The 21,870-nt window shown below is 35.5% G+C and overlaps 1 protein-coding gene across 1 annotated transcript in view; it reads left to right on the plus strand.

Moving 5' to 3' along the window:
- Positions 1-21,870, plus strand: part of LOC148956437 (uncharacterized) — a 570,204-nt gene that overhangs the window by 468,160 nt on the left and 80,174 nt on the right. Inside the window, 2 exon segments of the mRNA XM_089090886.1 lie at positions 14,192-14,370; positions 18,388-18,561. Coding sequence (XP_088947012.1) covers positions 14,192-14,370; positions 18,388-18,561 — 353 coding nt within the window.

The following is a 21,870-nucleotide window of genomic DNA, read 5'->3' on the forward strand; positions in this document are numbered from 1 at the left end:
ATGAGTATCTCGTTAGGATTTTTCTGCTACGGAGCTAGGTGGTACTTTGGAGAGTTTGGCATCGCCAGTATTTTTCTTTTTCGGTATTGCCAGTTTTTCCTTTTTTGGCATTGCCAGGTTTGCAAGTTAGAGTGACTTTTTAAAATTGTTAGTAAATAAACAGTTGAAGGAATGATAATAGGTTATTTATTTTTGTTTTCAGGCAAGTAAGTTTTTTTAGTTGGGGAAGGAGTATTTAAAATAACAGGAGATGGTGAGATTGTATGTGCTATGGAAAATTTCAAAGATGCTTGTTGCTAGACCTCCCTCCCAGAGGCGGATCCAGAGGGGGGAGGCGGGGGATGCCCCTCTAACGTAGTCTAAAGTAGTGTAAGTTACTTAATTAACTTAGCTAAACTTGCTCCTAACGCAAGTTTATCGGATCAAACTATTTTGCTCCCCCCTAAAAAAATCCTGGATCCGCCCCTGCTCCCTCCTCTAGTGCATGTGTGACCTTTGCATTACCATGAAATGTGTTTTACCATGTGTTTTAACATTACCATTTTAACATCAATATTACCATAGTGTTTTAACAATCATCCCTTCTTTTCACATGTTTTCATTGTAAAGTTTTGGAATTTCTATTTTAGAATATGCTTTGATGGCAGTTGGGCAAATGTTGGCATTTTGACTATTTTTCTTTGTTTACTTTCCAGGTGCTAAAAAAATTAGTAATGTTTTTCATCTTCCAGGGGGTAGAGGGTTCTCAATCCCACTTTCCCTTCCCGTGAGTACCCTTGCTACATGGTAAAGATATTTTTCTAGATGGCTTAGCAGAAAGGAGTATTTTAGGCAGTGGTGTCAACTCACGAAAATTTAGGGGGGGAGGGAGATTAAATTTTTGAATTCGAGGGGGGATGGGCAAATTTGTCACTTTCAATCTATTCAATGAAATACCAAAACCCGTTTTTAAATGAAAATGCTCCCCAAAAGCTATTTTCTTAAATCTAGGGGGGAGCAAAAAATCGAGAGGGAGACACCTCCCGCCCATTAATGCCTCTGGCTGTATGCATATCTCCGAAAATAAATTGTCATCATTTTCTCGATAATCTGTCCTTACTTCATCGGTATTGCTGTATCCAGGGTGTCAAAAGGGCTTATCTGCAATATTTCAGGAATGACTAAGGTTACTAAGTTGAAAATTTCAGAGAAGGATGAACTAAATCAAAAGACTCGGTATGTCAATCAAAGCCAACCCTCTGATCACCTTTTACAATTTACTAATTTAAGTTTGAATCGTATTACTTAAGCCAAAAACTGGAGAATAATATTTATTACATTAACCAATAATAAAATTTTGGTAATCAAAAACGAACGGAAATTAATTTATTTAAAACTTGGAATTTTATTGTTTTTAATAATTATTAACAGAAATTAATTTGTTTAAAACTTGGAGTAATTTGTTAAAAAAGGAGTTTTTACAAAAAAAAGTAAACAGCCAAATTATACTTCAGACGATAAGAAAAAGTCATATGATAATTTCAGATTAAAACAACCAAGAAATACAATCAAAGAATAAATAAAACCTAAAACAAACAGAAATTAAAAAGAAATTTAATAGGTTGACAATACCCTTAATCATTGTATACATAAAGGTAACTAATACTGATATAATAAAAAGTAAATCTTTAAACCACTAAAAATTTAATTTTATTCTCAAGCCATACTGCAAAAGAACAAAATAGGATTTTATTTTTCGCTTACTAAGGGGGCTGCAAGGGGGGCTGTACAAGAGGGAAAATTTTAAATCTTCAGTTAAGGTTTTTATACCATGGAGGTATTGATGGTACCCTTGTTATACATTCGATCCTTCCCATTCTAGAAAGGTCATGTACGGTGGCCCTTTACGATGGAGTTATTAAGACGAGCTTATAACAGGTTCGTAGAACAAGGAACGGCCTTTAAATGATACACTAAACATATCTGAATGATCTTGCGATAACCATCAGGACCTGACAGAAAAAAGGATTATAAATAAACAGTAAGAAAATCGTAACCATGCAAATGAAGCAATTTTCCTCCTTTTCCAGGCTAGGGAGAGGGGTCAAAACCACTAGATTAGGGATTTTGATGTTTTGTGGCAGAAGGTGTCTGAAAAGTTCACTTTGCTGTGGCACCATCTCTTTTGAAGACCTAAGAAGGTAGTCTGCTTACGATTTATCCAGAAGCTTGGTAACTAGTGTAGCATCTGTCATTATCAGCTGACAATTTATGAATAAAAGCGGGGCTCAGTGGATTGGGAGTGGGAGCAGATAAAGTAGGTGCTTGAAGCAATGGTGTGTGGAGGAGGGGCAGAGGGACCTGCGCTCCTCTTAAGATTTTTTTGGGCTCTCCCATATATTTTTGAAAAAATATATCTTTTCCTCTGGTATCTGCATGGATAAAATTAAAGAGACTAACTTGCCCCCCCCCTAGACATTGAAAATTACACCCACCCATTAAAATTCTTGAATTGACGCCTCTGGATTGTAAAGCTTGGCTTAAAAGAATTTGACCATGCAAATTACAATCCTACCCTTAATATACTTCCCAGTTTTTCTACTAATCCAGAAATGGCACCAAAAGTTGTCATTTCTGGTGCCGTTTTGACCTTTGCGAAGGAGTTTTTGCAATCTTGCAGTAGCCTCCTAGTCTTGACAGGAACAGACATTAGAAATAAATGGACATGCATGGTAGTCATGCAAACAAAATGATTTTCCTCATTTTTCAAGACGGAGGGCTGAGAAACTTCGAGCCGAGAATTTTAGACCATGCTGAGTCGATTGGAAGCCTTTGAATTTTCACTCTCCGGCCTTTTGACTCTCTTTGGGGAAAGGTGATTTTTTGTGGCACAAAAAGGCGCACTTATCATTTGGATCTTCTGCAATTTTGAAGGGTTTCAGACTCTTTTTGGAAATTGCCATGAAGTTGTTTTCGCAACAAGGTTTTACTATTAAGAATGACTGAAACAGGGGCGGATCCAGGATTTTTTTAGGGGGGGGGCGCAAAATAGGTTGATCCGAAAGAAAATTTAGGGGGGGGGGTGCAAAATAGGTTGATCCAATAAACTTGCGTTAGGACCAAGTTTAATTAACGCAAATTTGAGCTGATTAAGTAAATTACACTACTTTAGACTACGCTAGGGAGGGTGCCCCCCTGGATCCGCCACTGGACTGAAATAATAGTTACCATTTCTGATTCAGGTTCAAACTGTAGTTTTTTCTCACTTGTTGCCAGTTGCCTCAATTCACGAAAATAAAGGGGCTGGGGCCGTTCAACATGTATTTTCAAAATCTTGCAGTCATCACTGCAACCATAAATTTCACACTCCTTTCCTCTCCGTATGATGACCATTAGTGTTCTAACAAATTGCATATTGAAACTGCGCAATGGTTATTGCATTATGTCATTCTGTACGTTAATGCATACAAAATATGGAATTTCCATGTTTAGGCTGGATGATAGCCATATTTCTGGTTCCGATCATACTGAGCATGAATGCTTACGATTTAGATTCAGTTAAATGATCAAAATAGTGAAGTACTCTGTTGATTTTGTTTGTGCATCTTAAATGCCCTAATGAGGCCCTTTATCAGATAATTTTTATTTCCTTGATAAGTACTTATCTTTTTTGCGGATCGTAAGATCAGCCAGCGTGATTATAGTGCACAATCGGAATTTGAACGGAAGTGTTAGGAATTTACTGAAAACTCTTCTAAAAGAATTGAAGCAGTATTTAATGGTGCAAAAGACCAGAAGAATTCAAAAGAATTCATTTCAAGAGCTGAAGAAGAAAAGAAAACTTATGTAAGCAAACAAACAAGGTAAACCTTAACTTCCTGATTGGTGGAAAGCTTTTTCCCCCACCCATATGTTATTTAATTACCCTAGAAAACGGCTATATCTACCTACTTCTCTTTTTTGTCCAATAAGGCTTTTTTTTCTTTGATGCTAAGCAGGCTATCTAGTCTGAAATAATAATAGTAATTATACAAAAAGAACACGCGGCCAAAAGAATAAACAAATTTAATTTGCTCTTCTTTTTCGTTTTACAATCGTGTTTATCCCAAAAAAAGAGAAACGAACAACATTGAACTAACATTGGTTATGATTGGACTTTAACAGCTATCAGGGTTGCCACCCTGAGCTCGAAGAATCTACTAAATCGGAGAGTAAAAATTTACTAGATCGCATCTGTTTTTACTAAATGCACAAAAATGGCTTCTTTTTTTCTATTTTCCTCTTTTCTTTAGTTTTCATAGTATGATTGAAAATTCTGGAAACCTACAAGTTCAAAAATCATGTACTACTGGATAGGCTTCATATTCCAGATTCGGTGTTTGCAAGACGTCAAACAATAGTCTGGAATCTTGAATTCTGGAAATTCTGCTGTTGAAGCCCGGCTTTAAATTTATCAATGTTCTTCAGGTCATAAAATATATTGAAAAAGTAAAAAAACAATCAACGAAGACAAACAGCTACAACTCATCACGAAGCAATTCAGGCGATGAAGTGCTAAGAATCTGAGGTGTGTTTGAAAGGGAGGGATTTTGAAAATTGTCCCCCAGTTTCGGTTTTTAGGTTTGAAATCTAAACCCTTAAGTTTTACATTTTTAGGAGGATATTTGCCAGTTTTAAAACACTAATTGGACTGGTCTTTAAATTTGGGATATGCTGCTTACAAAGATGTCTGGCAGATTTTAAAGCCATTAATTTATGTTTTTTTTTATCTTATTTTTTTCTGGATTCTTTCCCGTTCGTATTCTAGAGAATCAAAAACCAATTTAATCTATGTCACTTCAAAATGGAAACTACGTAATCGGCTACCGGTTTAGTTGTAAAATCATGTAAAAAGTACACCTCAAATTGGACTAGGGTTGCCAAGAAAAAGAAAATTTATATAACATACAATAGGCTAATTAGTTTAAAAAATACCATTTTTTCAATAGTCTTCAGCTGAGGTAAATCATACATATTTAATAGTAAAAAGAAAAACATGTAGTAATAATTAAAAAATTCGCACTTAAAAGGCTTTACTCGTCCTCGTCCAAATCCGAATTTAAAGCATCGACTAGTGTCGAATTCTGACTCAAGGGATCCACCTGTTTCCATTTCTTGGTAGCCCGAGTCAAATCGCCGGGGATCACTCTGTCATGGACTCCACGACTTGACGACCTGACGACCTTGACGACCTGAGGACGAGTTGCTTTGTTTTCATAAGGGCCGAAACAGTCGAGATATTTAGCTTATTCCGATTTTTGGTTTTTATGACGGACAAAATCGAGAACTGTCTCTCTGCTCCAGCACATGAATGGGGCAAGCTGCAGAGAGTCAGAAAGAACTTTGGCAAGTATGGAAACAGTTCATTTCCAGCAGCGTCTTTAAAAAAAGACAAAGCTTTCCAAAATTGCCCGGATTTTCGAGGTCCAACTGTGAAACGTGACGGTGAATAGTTTTCCTCCGTTTAGTCGACGTAAACTCAAGTTTGCGTTAGTTAAACTTGCTCATAACGCAAGTTTATCGGATCCACCTATTTCCCCCCCCCTAATTTTTTTCGGATCAACCTATTTTGCCCCCCGCCCCCACCCCTAAAAAAAATCCTGGATCCGCCCCTGTGCAGACTGAAACCATATGTCATCTCATTCAGAAGAGAAGAAGCACTCAAGTTCACGGCATTCACCTAACACAGTGGTCAGCAGCCATTTTAGTATAAGACTCAAATATAAACAATGGGACGATTATTTAATATCTGACAACAATAAATGTTTATTAATGTATCAAACCTATATCATAGATTTAGACCTTAACTCAATTACGAGTGCCCCACCCGCAATTTCCCCAACCCACAAATATTACTATTTACGTTAGTTCTACCCCAGGATGAAAGGATGATAAACTTTTTATCTATAAGTAAAATGAATCATTTTATGCAATTCTGCAAAAAAAGATAACTTATTCAGAATGAGGAGATTCACCAAATCACCTTGGGTGGTTTTTGTTTTGGGTGGCTTTTCCAATAGATTCCCAATCATCACAAATGCAAGTGTCATTACAGCTTCATTTTTAGTTGGTAAGATTTGATACACAGAAAGATGATTTTGTCGACCTTTAGACGCCGGAAGTGAAGTGTCTGTTTATGAAAATAGGTGACTGCTTGTCTGTCTCTTAAGATAGAGACAAGCAAAAATTGTAAATTGTCATTTTATATTTACGATAATTTTTTTTCCCTGAATTCATTGAAAATAAAAAAAAGTTTTGTTCAATTTAAATCAAGACTTTTTACTAGATTTCGGGAAATTTACTAGATCCTTTAAATTTACTAGATTTTTTTTTTACTAGATCTAGTAAAATCCTACTGACGGTGGCAACCCTGACAGCCATGGATCAACTGAAGTTTCGATGCTACTGCGGTGAAAGTAAATAAAAAAACAAACAAACAAGTTTTTCAGATGGAAGTAAAAAACTGCTCCGAAACTTAAATCAAACCTAAGTTATTGTTTCGCACTTTATCCAATGTAGCCTACATCTTCTTCACTATAGGGGCGGATCCAGGATCTTTTTTAGGAGGGGGGGGGGGGCAAAATAGATTGATCCAAAAAAATTTTAGGGGGGGGCAAAATAGATTGATCCGACAAACTTGCGTTAGGAGCAAGTTTAATTAACGCAAACTTGATTTAATTATGTAAATTATACTACTTTTGACTATGCTACAGGGGGGGGGGGGCGTCTGGATCCGCCACTGGTACACAAGCTGACATTACCTGACTCGTGTCATTTCTCTATATTAGTGTAAATCCCCTCCCCCACCAAAACTAGCGCTTTGCGGAAAACACAAAACTGACTAAAAAAAACTGATGTTCTCTTAGGAGCAGGGAAGTCCTTATGCGACTAAGTCCTCAGCAGGGATGCAAGTAAGTCTTCGTTATTGTATTAAGTGAGGGCTTCTTCACTGGGGGTGTGATAGTGTCGTATATAATAGAGTTTTTAACTCAAGTAAGCTTACTTTATCAGATCATCTTTGCTTACTTATCATTTAACTGCAAATATACAGATTTACCGAAAAACCAATCCTTTCAAGGGAGGATTTTGCTTTATTAACATTATGTTAGACCGATTATTGGCCGACTAGTAAGTAGCAGGTCATCAGCGTGTCCACGATAAGACGGTTCCATTGCAACTGAGCCCCGTGCAAATAAACCAGTTTAACTGGCCCCGGGTGTAAATGAAGCCCCGTTTAACTGAACTCCGTGTCACTGAACCCTTGCGTTACTGAACCACCGTTGATAAACTTAAATTTATCTACAGTGACCTGAGCCCTCGTACAACTGAACCACCGTGTAACTAAAGCCCATTCCGTTGAAGCCTCGTGCAGCTCAACAACCTCCATGCAACTGGACCCTCGTTTAACTGAACCCCATACAACTGAACCCTCGTACAAGTTGATCTCTGTTTAACTTAACTCTAGTGCAACTAAAGCCAAGTACAGCTCAAATTAGTTACAACATTCGAAGCTGTTTATGCCTCTGTCAAACTTTAACAACTGACTTAAAACTATTCCGGTAGAAGAGAGGGGACAGGGTGTGTCCTCAAACCTCCTGAAAGAGGTAAACTATGTGAAAAATGTAGAATCATTTGTAAAAGTCTGGAAATTTCAGGCAGACAGAAGTATCTGAAGGATCCTACCCTGCTGACCTGACTTGTTTCACTATGTATTCTGTATAAGACATTTGTGTGTAAATCTTGCTTCCACCTCGTGTTCTATTCTACATAGTTGGGACAACAAACCAATTTTAGATGCTACGCCTGGTTGGGCAAACATGTAAGCAGAAATTGGTTAATTTACATCACTAAATAGTTAGGCCATTTTTAATTTGACAAGGACAGGCAATAAATCACTTCTTTAGTCTGCTGTTTCCTCATCACGTCTCTTGAGGTTTGTTCACCGTTATATTCTTCCGCGCCTGGACTTTTCAACTAGTGATTTTGTTGAATTTTGTCCAGTGTATGAAGCATGATTAGTATTAATTCAGTTTTAAGAGTTTATATTTAAGTGTTAGAATGGTGACTCGAAGGATAATTACAAAAGCATCAAATTCAAAAGGTTTACACAGGTCTAAGTGGTACTATCCAGCTCCATTGATAGGTACAAATTAGATCATTGATAAATTAATAACGGATCACACAAGCTCGTTTGCCTCGTGTTAAAAATTGGCCGGTAAATTCGCTGGTACTTGTGCATTATATCTTACGCACCGCTATAGACTGTATAAGGAAATGCTTCAGGAAACCAGTCAAACGGGTATTTGCAATGGGTAAATGGATCGCAAAGCGTGGTTTGTCATTCCGTTTACAATGTTTAAACTATTGTTTTTGGGGATTTAGGGAGAAAAAGGTACCACTTTGTTCTTCGTCTGTTGCAAAACCGGTTACTCTGTGTGCACTCGGAGATAATCAGCTTGGTCCGAGTGAGATAAACTACTATGCAAGTATATTTTAATTAAATAATTACTATATAGAGTTGGTTAGGTAAATAACATAGGCGTTCTGGGCGGCCATCATATTTTGGTATATTTCGTTATTATTAACCTACTCTCACTTCTTGAGTGTGGTCGCTCAGGCTAAGCTGATTATCTCCGATTGCACACAGAGAAACCGATTTTGCAGCAGATCAAGAATCGGTATATTACGTGAGTACCTCGGATTCTACTAATGCTTTGTTCCCTTATGTTGGGACCACCTGTAATTTATGTTTAGTTTCTTTTCTACCCCATAAGTGTTCATGGTCTGCACTGGACATCTCCAGACTTCTGATATCTCCACGAAAATCAGATTTCTTTCTTCCGCGAAATAAACTTTTTAAAAATAGGTTACCCCAAGGAACCCTCCAAGTTTATTTTAATTCAACTATAAATAATTTAATGCAACCTGACCTGATTTGTCATGATGAACAAGATAATGAATAGGCAAAGCATTCATCACTTCCGGCTTCCGGCTTGTTTTTAAAAGTCAGATTAAACACAACTTTACATGTATTATTAATTTTAAAAGTTAACAATGAACCTATGCTATATATACATACTATATATATATATATATATATATATATATATATATATATATATATATATATATATATATATATATATATATATATATATATATATATATATATATATATATATATATATATATATATATATATATATATATATATATATATGTATGTGTGTGTGTGTGTGTGCGTGTGTCTGTTTGTACCACAGTATACGGTACTCGAGATTTAATGTAGGTCTACAATTACAAATTTGGTCCGAATTGTATTAAAGGTTTACTGTATAAAGAGATTTGTCTCTCAGGATTGTTTTAAGTACTATTAAATACAAAAAAAACAAGTTTTTTAAACTGAAAGTAAGGAGCGACATTAAAACTTAAAACGAACAGAAATTATTCCGTATATGAAAGGGCTGTCCCCTCCTCAACGCCTCGCTCTTTACGCTAAAGTTTTTTATTGCTTTAAAAAATAAAGTTGCGAGACAGAGTCAAACTTTAGCGTAAAGAGCGAGGCGTTGAGGAGGGGACAGCCCCTTTCATATACGGAATAATTTCTGTTCGTTTTAATTTTTAATGTCGCTCCTTACTTTCAGTTTAAAAAACTTGTTTTTTTTTATTTAATTTCTGATCGTTTTTTAGTTAATGCAGCTTTTATTTTGGCTCACCGTGATTGAATAAGTAAACAAAATTTGCATACAAATTTTACTTTTCTTTTGCTAAATGGATGTCTCTAAATTTGGTTATGACGTAATTTACAAATTAACTGACGTAATTAACTTCTATATTCGTATATTTTTCTTCTAGCAAAAAATACAAAGATGCAGATTTTTGCAGATATAAGCTTGAAACCTATGCTATAGGGTTTTCTGATACGCTGAAAGTGACGGTGTGATTTTCATTAAAATTCTTTCACTTTTAGGGGATGTTTCCACCCTCTTTAAAAAATCGAGTAAATTTTATAAGTATAATAGCCTTTGATGATTAATACTAAACTTAATAAAATTTATGTATTTAGAATCAGCATTATAAACACATTCTTTTGATACATTTATTGACATCAAAATTCCGTTTTTAAAAGTTTCGATTGCTATTGAGCCGTATCGCTTGTTTTTTATTGTTTTTTTTTTTTATTACGTATATGTTATTACGTACATGAAGGGGTTCTCCTCTTAATCAAAACCACATTCTTCAAGTTAAAAGTAAAAAAAAAAAATTGACTAAAAAAACCCAGAATCACAAAGACTGATTAATTAGAAGAGAGAGCTTTTTTGAAAGCACTAAAAAAACTGTAGCGTAAAGAGCGAGGTATTGACTAGGGGGAGAACCCCCTAACACACGTTATAATTTCTGTTCGTTTTAAGTTCTAATGTTGCTTCTCACTTTCAGTTGAAAAAACTTGTTTTTTTTATTTAATTTCTGATCGTTTTTTAAATAATGCTTGGAAATCCGGCGCCCCCTTCATAGAAATGTCCCTTACCCCAAAGAAACATCCTCCACGGAAAGATTCTCCAGAGTAACCCCCTCCCCTAGCCCCCCCCCTCCAGAAAAAAAATCCTTCCTGAAAATGTCTGTATGCTTCCCAATAACCAATAAATAATGCTGGCAAGTCCGGCGCCCCCTTCATGGCAATTTCCCTTCCCCCATGAAAACTTCCTTCATGGAAAGATCCTCCTCCAACATAACCCCCGACCCCCCCCCCACTACCAGAAAAAAAACCTCCTGAAAACTTCTTTATACTTCCCAATAACCAATACTAGCGTATATGTTAACATTGGGTAAAGTTCATAACTTTTAGCCCTCCCCCTGGGGACTTCGGGGGATTAAGTAATCGTAAAAGACATATTTATCATATTTTTGACCATGCTCAACAAAATGGCTATATCAAAATTTTGATCGGGTGATTTTGGGAAAAAAATAAGCGTGGGAGGGGGCCTAGTTGCCCTCCATTTTTTTGCTCACTTAAAAAGGGCACTAGAACTTTTAATTTCCGTTCCAATGAGCCCTCCCACGATATCCTAGGACCACTGGGTCGCCCCTGGGGGAAAAAAAACACGCATCCGTGATCTTTCTTCTGGCAAATGATGCAAAATTCCACATTTTGTAGATAGGAGCTTTAAACCTATACAGTAGGGTTCTCTGATATGCTGAATATAATGGTGTGATTTTCATTAAGGTTCTATAACGTTTAGGGGGTCTTTTCCCCTTTTTTGGAAAATCAGCCAAATTTTTCTCAGGCGCGTAACTTTTGATGGGTAGCACTAAACTTGATAAAAATTATATATTTGAAATCAGCATTGAAATCTGATTCTTTTGATGTATCTATTGGTATCAAAAACCCGTTTTCTAGAGTTTCGGTTACCATTGAGCCGGGTCGCTCCTTACTTACAGTTCGTTACCACGAACTGTTTGATATTGTTAGTATTTGGTGCTTTGGCAAAAAAAATGATGCCGGCCACTGTCCTAACTCAGCAGTTTTTTTTTTTTTTTAGATGGCAAAAAGCCACTGACTTGGTTTTGTACGTTGGAAATTTCGATATCCTGAGGGTACGATAGCGGTGCCCGTCCCTTCGCTCTACATGCTCGCTCCTACCTCCATCTGTGGGCTTTGCTATTTTTATTTTGTCTGCATTTTTGACGAGGTTTCTAGCAGAGTATGCTTGTAAATTATTACTTTCGCTTAGAATTTTCTACGAATCCTCTTTATTGAACAGCGATGGTAAAGCAGTTCTCTATGTTGGGTACCAGATATATTATTGAGCATCCGCTTAATTTCCCAGCCCCCTGACTCTAAGTTGCCTTGGTTCTAAACTTTAACATGTTTTTTATTCGACTTTTTGGTGAGTAACTAAAATACAATTTTTTTTTATTTAAACAGCTTTGCAAATTTTATTGTGCATGAAAAGGAACCAAACATACTTATTTTGCACAAATTATCGCCAAGGTTCAGAAAGATTTCAAAGAAGGAATACTCTGAATTTGCTAGATCGTTTATAAAATTGGCTAATTTTACCTTGCCTTTTTTCAAACTTTTTCTTGGGGGGGGAGAATGTGGTGTCTCAAAATTTAAAAAATAGTAAACTACAAGTAAATCATAAAAGCCTTCAAAAAACGGTAAGACGATAAGTTTTTGGGGAGGGATCGAGCCTAGAGCCCAACCCGAGATCGCGTCCTCTAAAAGGACATTTTCAGTACAGGCACGTATGCAGTAGGGGGATTGGCCTCCCCCCCCCCTTCAAAATTAAACCTTCATTCCAGAGATAATACATTTGAATTTAATCGCTACGGTGCTTACTAAATCAGTTCCTTAGTTTTATAAAAAAAAAGTTTCTAAGTCATTGCTGACATTTATTTTTAGTATATTTCATACCAGATATTTGAGTAAGTGAATCCGTAAAATCCTTAAATAGCTTACTTGTTTTATAGCCATTTTCAGCACAGCATATTTTTATCTTGTTTCTAACGTTGAGTACGTGAGTGTTTTCAAAGGTCCTGAATTTGTATGTCATCTTTTCGACGCTAGCAAAAACAGTAAACGAATCTTGGAAAACGGAAAATCAGTTGTAACTGAGAAAGAAACTCTGGTTTTTACTTTTGAGTACTAAATTAACTAAAGGATATAATGGTACAAGTTTATTCTTCGGCGGTCTTAGGTAATGAAAAATTGTTCAGCTTGGAATTGACAACGTCTGCTTAACTGTCCTATGTTTAGTACCTTAGCTCGCCATGTCCATCATAATCAAAACGACAGGTGGAACAATTATTCGACATGTTCTCGCTTAACCCCATTGGGTCAAACTAAAAAATGTCTTTTATTAGCTTTAGTTTATGGTTAAACGTTGAAAAAAAGGCATGAGAAAATGAGAACTTTTGAACGACGAGCTGCTCGCAGCTCCTCGCTGCAAATTGTTATGCTACACCTTTTTTGATTTTTTCCAGATGGGAGTCTATCGGAAAAATATTGGAAATAATCCTCCTACGCCTTATCTCGTTTTCCTAAGCATAATGTTGGAGAAACGAGTAAGATATTAAATTTGAAAACACGTTACCCAAGACTCAATTATTCGCCTTTATTAAGGCGAATAACTTTAATTTGCATCCAATTCTATTTTTACTACATCAAGAAATTGCGATTAGCCGCTGTGGTTTAAGCGATTTTGGACTTTTTTTTTATAACTCCTGAGTTAAAAAGGAAATATTGTTGGGTTTGCTTTTTAACGCTTTTTTATATTTTGGAAAATAAATAAATCAATTGTTTTTTTTTAAACAAAAACGTAATACATGGGAAATAAAAGTAGATATTTTTAGTTGATACGACAAGAGCATACTGGTGCATTTTCCTAGCTATAGAATCCACAAAAAATATGAGTTGACATGACAAAATACTAAAGATTTATGAGGTCACATGACATCACAATTGGCTGGAATAGGGCTTCCCGATCATCCAATGTCTCCGCGTTTCCAAGTCAGATAAATACACATGTGTCCTGCACCATGTCTGCTGTAATGAACGCACCTGGGTGCCCTCTAGCTAGAAGTTGAGTTTTTTTTTTTAATCTATATCTTATCCATACCTGATTTCCTCCCCTAAGTATAGTACCTGGATATACATTGGATTTTTTCTTTTATCATGTTCAGAAATTATTTTAATATTTCACATAACAGTTTCCTACGGACATCACATACCTTGGCGCTCTCAAGCATAAGAAACCCCTATCTGATGTTACAATTAGTATAATTTCTCATTTAAATCTCCTCCACCTTCGGCATCCTCTGCACTATTTCATCTTTTTTTTAGACTCCAATTTTTATAGGAGTTTATATGATGACTCCTATTAACATGCACAGAAGAGCGGGGCACATCCTTCCTAAATTCACGTCTCATTCGTTTTATGTTTTTTTCTTCAACTCAGATTTTTTTTTTTTTTTTTTTTTTATGCTAAGACTAGCATAATGTGCGAGTAGGCTAGTACCGCACCCCTCTCTAAAAGAATGTTTGAAAAACTATAAATATATCCTGAAATCCTGTTTTATTTAAAATGAATTCTGAAGACTATTAGTAATCTGGTATACCTGACAAATTATGGCTTTATTACTTCTGACTTTTGACTAAATCGTTTTCTAGGTTTGATGGTATCTCCGACAGGCTTAATGGATGATGTGGAAAGCCTTAAACGCCGATTGAAAATTTTGAAAAAAGATATTGAAGACGTTGCCAATGCTTGTTCCGAAATTGATTCTATTAAACAAGATCAAACGTTGCAGTTAACTTCTGTCGCAAATGAACTCCAGGGTGCAAGACAGGTACCATTTTTTATTTATTTTGAAGGCCCTGACTCTGACTTTTTATTCTGTAATGCTGGATTTAAGCAGACATTTACCAGTGCAATAATAGTATAATAGCAAAGTAGGATAAAGTTTTTTGTAGCACCACAGGTATTACAAAATGTTAAATTTAAACAAGGATCCCATAAAAAGCTTAATTGTCGACACGATATGGAAAAACATATTTATTTATTTATTTATTGAGTACAATATGGAATAGTTGGCATCCCAGTTAACAGGAATACAATATCAAACACCTGCCAAAGAGCATATCCGAAAGATACCGTTAGCAGAAATACAAAACATAATTCAGCGTAATATCTAACGATGTTGTCTGAAAGCTAACGTACTGCTTCTTCTGCAAACATCTCGCAGACACTCCAAATATCAAACAGGTGTTTCGGTCACGAGCGGGTCTTCATAGAAAAAGAAACTAATTCAAAGCTTTCTTTGCCTGAAGATGCATTCAGAAGAAGTTCTATTGCCACTACTGCTAATATGTCACTGCTGCACCAAACCACCTTGGGTGAACGCGCATGCGCACGCCCCTCCTTGTTCAAAGCTTCACTCTTTGACCACTCTGATGAAGTTCCAGTGTGTTCTAAATCATTTCTAACAACATCTTGTCCAACAGTATAGGGACGATCAACACTGTTCCGGGGCTTTTCTTTTGACCCTGTATTGATAACCAAACCCCCCTCCCTCTATTTCCCTCTATCTCTGCCAGATTTTGAAACATGTTTTTTTTGGTATTTCCATTGAAAGATGTCCTTTTAGGAATTCACATTGAAAAGACTAAAAAAAGAATTGCTCAATCAAATGTATGTTCATAATCCATAAAACTGAGGACTAAATGGGTCTTGTAATTCAAACTCTTCTCGGTTATTAATCTAAGAGCGGAAATTTGGTGGATGTATACTCTCCCTTCCTAAAATTAAGTAGTTCATCTCTTAAGACTATTCACAGCATCTCTTAGTCTAATAAGTAGCATCATGCAAAACTATTTGCTTCCAATAGAAATGAAGATAATGGCTCCTCTAATTACCCCTTTCAATTGCTTATTTATAAGTTTAATAACCTGCTTATAAAGGAATTTAATTAAAGTTTTGCCAAAATCATTAAGAACCTCCCTTTTTTCAAAATCATATCCACGATCACAATTATTTGTTTCTGACTTCGTAGTCACCCTTTTTCGAAAACCTCATTTACCGCAAAATCATCTGCTAAGACTTTGTTATTTTTTAATCCTCTTAGTGCTGTCTCTAATTCCACGCCTGAGTTCCAAATTGTCGAAATATTTTCTCTTCTTTTCTTTATCGTTCTCTACAGCTTTATCATGGTTTAACACACGGCCTTGGAGTCGGATTTTAGTAAATTTTCACTGAATGGAGATGGGGTCTGAGTAACAGACATAGTGTAAGACCTAGACCCTTGGGAGTCGGAGCTATAGAAACACATAAAAGCTGGAGTCAAGCCAATGCTCTTAAATACTATAAAAACGTGGCAGTAGTAAACTAAATTAATATTGTAGGCTATTATAGTGAAAAGAATTTTATTGCACCATAGTACTACAGAAACAATTTATCAGTTATTTGTATCCTTATTGAAAAAAAAGACATATACGATTTGTAAATACATTACATATAGAATGCAGAAAGATAAAACAAATGCTTGATAGATATACAGAGATACCTCTTACATTCTACAGCAATTCTAACAGTGCAGAATATAAAATTTGTAAGATAAATATTAACTGCTCTATTAAAAGGGTTATTAAAATTATATTTAGAAAAGAATTTGATAAAACTATGTCTTTTTTACGAAAAGGGAAGTATTACAGTTCGGGCTCGGAGCTATTTTGTTTAAAGTTACTGGAGTGTGAGTCAGAGTTGGAGTCGGTATATAGTTAATGTCTTGAATCGGAGTTAGAGTCGGAGCCAGTATAACTTATAATTGACTCCGAAACCCTGTTTAACACATTTTCAAAATATTCCATCCGTCTGTCTTTAACACCTTCCTTATCACTAATTGGGGCCCCTTTTCTCTCTTTATCTGGGAAAGGTCCAGTATGACTACTTTCTCTCATTTTCCTAACATGCAAATACAAAAGCTTCCCACTATGCCGTCTGGCTGCATGTTCCAGATACTCAATGACCCAATTTCATTCTGATAAGAGATCCGAATAAACGATATAAAATTAATAGACGACACTTACATTCCCGGAAATCTTAGAAAAACTATTTAGCTTCTCCCATTTTGAGCCAGAGATAGAGATATTCCGATTTAATGCATTATTAGAAACTGTAAATTTGGTTTTTGTGATTGAACGGAGCAGAAGTTTCTTTTTAAGGTTCAAGAAAATGCAGTCCCTGAAAATGTTCTAGTATACTTGTTTGAAAAGTATCAAAAATTAGTTAAAACGAAGTCTCATTATAATATCTACCAAAATGGCATTGGAAGCCCCCTGTGGTGCTCGGAATATTTAAATCAACGATAAGATTTAAATTTTGAATTAAAATAGCACTAAGTAGCTCGAATATATTGTTCAATTTTAAAAGTAGCAATATTAATAGGGGGTCTAGACATAGAGAATCAAGTTGATTTCAAGTACAGTGTTCCAAGACCATTCTTGGGGGCACATCTTCATTTTTCCCAAATAAGATTTTTTTTGGGAAATGTAATTTATCAAGTTTCGAGGAGTTGACAATCACAGCGTTAAACCTGTTACAAAAAAAAACAAAAAACAAAAAGAACAAACAAACAAAGTAAAAGTTTTGCTCTCGCACAGCTTTTGTCTTCAAAGCCTATCAAAGGGCGCTGCAACACTTTGCGTTTGAAACGCAACGTGAAAATTGTCTCAGAGTACACAAATTATCTCAAAAACTTTTCTTTAAGGCAAGGTGACCCAAGGTAAGACCTAAAATTAGGCGTTAATGGGGAACGATTAACAGTCCAAGTAGCTCTTTTACCAACATTAGCGAAATATGAAGTAGATACCAACCGAAAATTTGCCTAACCCTCGATAACCTTGCCATCAACAATCAGACCTGAAGAGGCGCTTGGAGACTGAAGAGGGCCAAAGGATCTTGTTTATTGCCTGTTCAGTTTTTTTTTATATTATTACCACACTCTGGATGCTGTAGATTGAATTAGAGATGCTGTAGATAAAGTTTTAAGAGAAGAACAGGGTGATTTTAGGAGGGAGGGAGGATGTGTTGACCAGGGATGAGAATGTTCAGGCATTGTCCCTCCATGTAAGGCCAAACAAAAAGCAGGTCGTCTCCAAATTGGGGTGGGAAGAGGTCGTAAGTAAGGGTTTAAAGGAAATCTGAAGTTTTTGGGAGGGTATAAAGAGGGAAGTCTTTAATAGACTGGGATGGAGAAGGGGTTTACGCAGCTGTGTTGGCCTCAGGCGGCTTAGTTGTCAGTGGCAGTAGTAGTATTAGTAGTAGCATTACCACTCTTTGAGTAAAAAAAAAGCAACCCGTCCTGTTAACATAAGAAGTAATGAAATTCAAAATAAAGAATTTAAACCAACTCCCAAACTTTTAAGGCTTCATTTTTCTATACTTTCAAGTTCTGTGTTTGTTTTTCCGATTCCTTTTTCAAGTATGTACACTTTGTGCATATAATCTTTTGTAGCCAATTTTTCCAGTGAAGATACATTCACTTACTTCGCAAGTATTTTACAGTTTTTTTCTGCTTTTTCAATATTTTCGATTCCCTTACTGTTGTAAAATATTTATCTCAGTTTTCCACATTTTGTCCATTTTTCCTTTTCTTTTTATTTGGTTAAATTTCTGCATAAATGCTTCTTTACAGGGATATTTTAGACCCTGCATTTTTCAGGGTGTAGTAGATTAGACCCTGCAATTTTCAGAATCGTCACATTTTGCGTCTTATTAAACATTTTTTGATGCATAATTACAATATATAGCAAACTCTATTATAATAAACCTCTGTTTCTTTCTTTGAGCCACACCCTTTCCATTCTAGACTCTTAGTTCGGTTGAAGAAGAGCCAGAAGGTGAAAGAAGAGCAAATCAACTGACAGCGTTGCGAGAACAACTTAAAGCTTTGAGTAATGCAGAACGCATTCTAGCAATCAAAGGGAAAAAACCTGAAGCAGTTGCAGGAACACCCCCTGACTCTCTGATACAAGCTCTTAAGGTAGGAGGCTGTTTTTTTTCCAAGGCCCATTTTCTAAATCTTTCTTCCCAGCCAAGTCGTTTGGATATAACCAGTATAATTGGAAAAAGAAAACAATTATTTTAATGAGGTTTGATAGTCAAGTATAAGCCCTTTATATATCATGTTTTTATTGTTTTTGTTTATTTGCCCATGTTCCGGTCATCTACTGTGCACTGTTTACTGTGCATTCCTATATTTCTCCTTTTATCTTTTCTTTCTTCTTCTAGCCTTTCATTTTCTAACTTTCTGATCTGTTTGTATTTATTAGTTTACTTTTTATCATGTTGATGAATTCAATCCTTATGTTGTTTAGTATTGATTGAGTTAAGCCATTAAACTTATTCCTTCATCTATTTTACCAGTGAATAAAGAAAATAGAAAACATTTTGAAAAAACAAAAACTTGTAAAGATTCTTAGAACCAGAAAAGGAAATACAGGGAAACATATTGAACTAAACGATGCGGCATGCTGAGTTTCAGAATATAGGCTCAAATCTCAGCCAGACAAAGAATACTGCATGAATCTTCTAAAATGATGGTATAGAAACATTTGTAAATTGATTCCTCAGAGTCTCGTCTTTAAGCTTTTTAAGAAGGGTTTCAATCGCTTTAAAAGCAAGTAATTGCCAAAACTAGTGGCAAATCGCCATTATTGATTTTGCTGGTAATCTTGCTATTGCTATATACTACATGTAAAAAAAAAAAAACATTTTCAACAATGAGAACTACTGACTTTTTAGAAAAAATATTAATCTTTTTCTTGGAACACTTAAGTAGTAATAAACGTCAAATGCATGTAGCGACTGAGGCTCTCCCGCCACTAACTTTTTTTCAAACAGTTCGTGGTAACGAACTGTAAGTAAGGAGCGACCCGGCTCAATGGTAACCGAAACTCTAGAAAACGGGTTTTTGATACCAATAGATATATCAAAAGAATCAGATTTCAATGCTGATTTCAAATATATAACTTTCATCAAGTTTAGTCCAACCCATCAAAAGTTACGCGCCTGAGAAAATTTGGCTGATTTTCGAAAAAAATAACAACTTTTATGGAGAAAGACCCCCTAAAAGTTATAGAACCTTCATGAAAATCACACCATCATATTCAGCGTGTCAAAGAACCATACTGTAGAGGTTTCAAGCTCTTATCTACAAAAATGTGAAATTTTGCATTTTTTGCCAGAAGAAAGATCACGGATGCGTGTTTATTTGTTTGTTTGTTTGTTTTTTTGGGTTTTTTTTACCCAGGGGTTATCGTATAGAACAAGTGGTACGATAATAAAGTTTGAGGGCTAAATTGAAAGGAAAATAAAATTTATATTTACCTTTTTAATTTAACAAAAAAATTTGAGGGCAACTAGGCCCCCTCCCACGCTCATTTTTTTCCCAAAGTCACCCGATCAAAATTTTGAGATAGCCATTTTGTTCAGCATGATCAAAAATATGATAAAAATGTCTTTTAGGATGACTTGATCCCCAAAGTCCCCAGGGGGAGGGCTGAAAGTTATGAACTTTACTCAATGTTAACATATAGTATTGGTTATTGGGAAGTATACAGACTTTTTCAGAGGAGATTTTTTCTGGTAGGTGGGGGAAGGAGAGGGTCGGGGGCTATATGGAAGGATCTTTCCATGAAGGAAGTTTTCATGGGGGAAGGGAAATTGCCATGAAGGGGGCGCCGGACTTGCCAGCATTATTTATTGGTTATTGGGAAGTATACAACCATTTTCAGGAAGGATTTTTTCTGGAGGGGGGGGGGGGCTAGAGGAGGGGATTACTCTGGAGAATATTTCCGTGGAGGATGTTTATTTGGGGTAAGGTAAATTGCCATGAAGGGGGCGCCGGATTTCCAAGCATTATTTAAGAAACGATCAGAAGTTAAATAAAAAAAAAAAAGTTTTTTCAACTGAAATGTAATAAGGAATATTAGAACTTAAAACGAACAGAAATTATAACGTATGTGAGGGGGTTCTCCCCCAAGTCAATACCTTGCTCTTTACACTACAGTTTTTTTTAGTGCTTTCAAAAGAGCTATCTATTATAATTAAACGGCCTTTGTGATTCAGGGGTTTGTGAATCAAAATTTTTTTTTACTTTTAACGTAAAGAGCGTGGTATTGACTAAGGGAGAACCCCTTCATATAAGTAATAACATATACGTAATAAAAAAAAACAATAAAAAAACAAGCGATACGGCTCAATAGTAATCGAAACTTTTAAAAACGAAATTTTGATGTCAATAAATGTATCAAAAGAATGTGTTTATAATGCTGATCCTAAATATATAAATTTTATTAAGTTTAGTATTACTCATCAAAGGCTACGAGCCTGAGAAAATTTACTCGATTTTTTAAAGAGGGGGAAACATCCCCTACAAGTGAAAGAATTTTAATGAAAATCACACCGTCAGATTCAGCGTATCAGAAAACCCTATTACATAGGTTTCAAGCTCATATCTGCAAAAATCTGCAACTTTGTATTTTTTGCCAGAAGAAAAATATACGAATATAGAAGTTAGTTACGTAAGTTAATTTGTAAAGACATCCATTTAGCAAAAGAAAAGTAAAATTTTTATGCAAATAAAAGCTGCATTAACTAAAAAACGATCAGAAATTAAATAAAAAAAACAAGTTTTTTAAACTGAAAGTAAGGAGCGACATTAAAACTTAAAACGAACAGAAATTATTCCGTATATGAAAGGGGCTGTCCCCTCCTCAACGCCACGCTCTTTACGCTAAAGTTTGACTCTGTCTCACAACTTTATTTTTTAAAACAATAAAAAACTTTAGCGTAAAGAGCGAGGCGTTGAGGAGGGACAGCCCCTTTCATATACGGAATAATTTCTGTTCGTTTTAAGTTTTAATGTCGCTCCTTACTTTCAGTTTAAAAAACTTGTTTTTTTTATTTAATAGGAATCAAAGCTTAACGTGTAATGCCCTAAAATATGAAACTCAATATAGTGAAGCTCTATTCTAATAAATTCATTGCAATTTGTTTTTCTGAGGGTATGCAAGATCTAAACCCTCCTCCGTCTAAAATGTAACAAATTAAAAAAAGTTGTATAAAAATACATATTTTCTATTTACTTTAATAAAAGGTGTTTTGTATTGATGGACCGAGCTTAAAGGCTTAAAAAGTTAACATTTTATCATAACCAGTCTATAAAAGTTTTTCCAGTTTAAGCTCTTATCACGAATTTTCTGTTTTATGAAATTTCAGCACAGAAATGCTGTCATCGATATGGTTCAGACATTAGTCAATTAATATTGTTGTTATTATTTCTTTTAAA

The sequence above is a fragment of the Artemia sp. Qi Xiang Cuo genome, chromosome 1 (assembly GCF_049724085.1).
Source record: "Artemia sp. Qi Xiang Cuo chromosome 1, ASM4972408v1, whole genome shotgun sequence".
NCBI lineage: Eukaryota > Metazoa > Arthropoda > Branchiopoda > Anostraca > Artemiidae > Artemia > Artemia sp. Qi Xiang Cuo.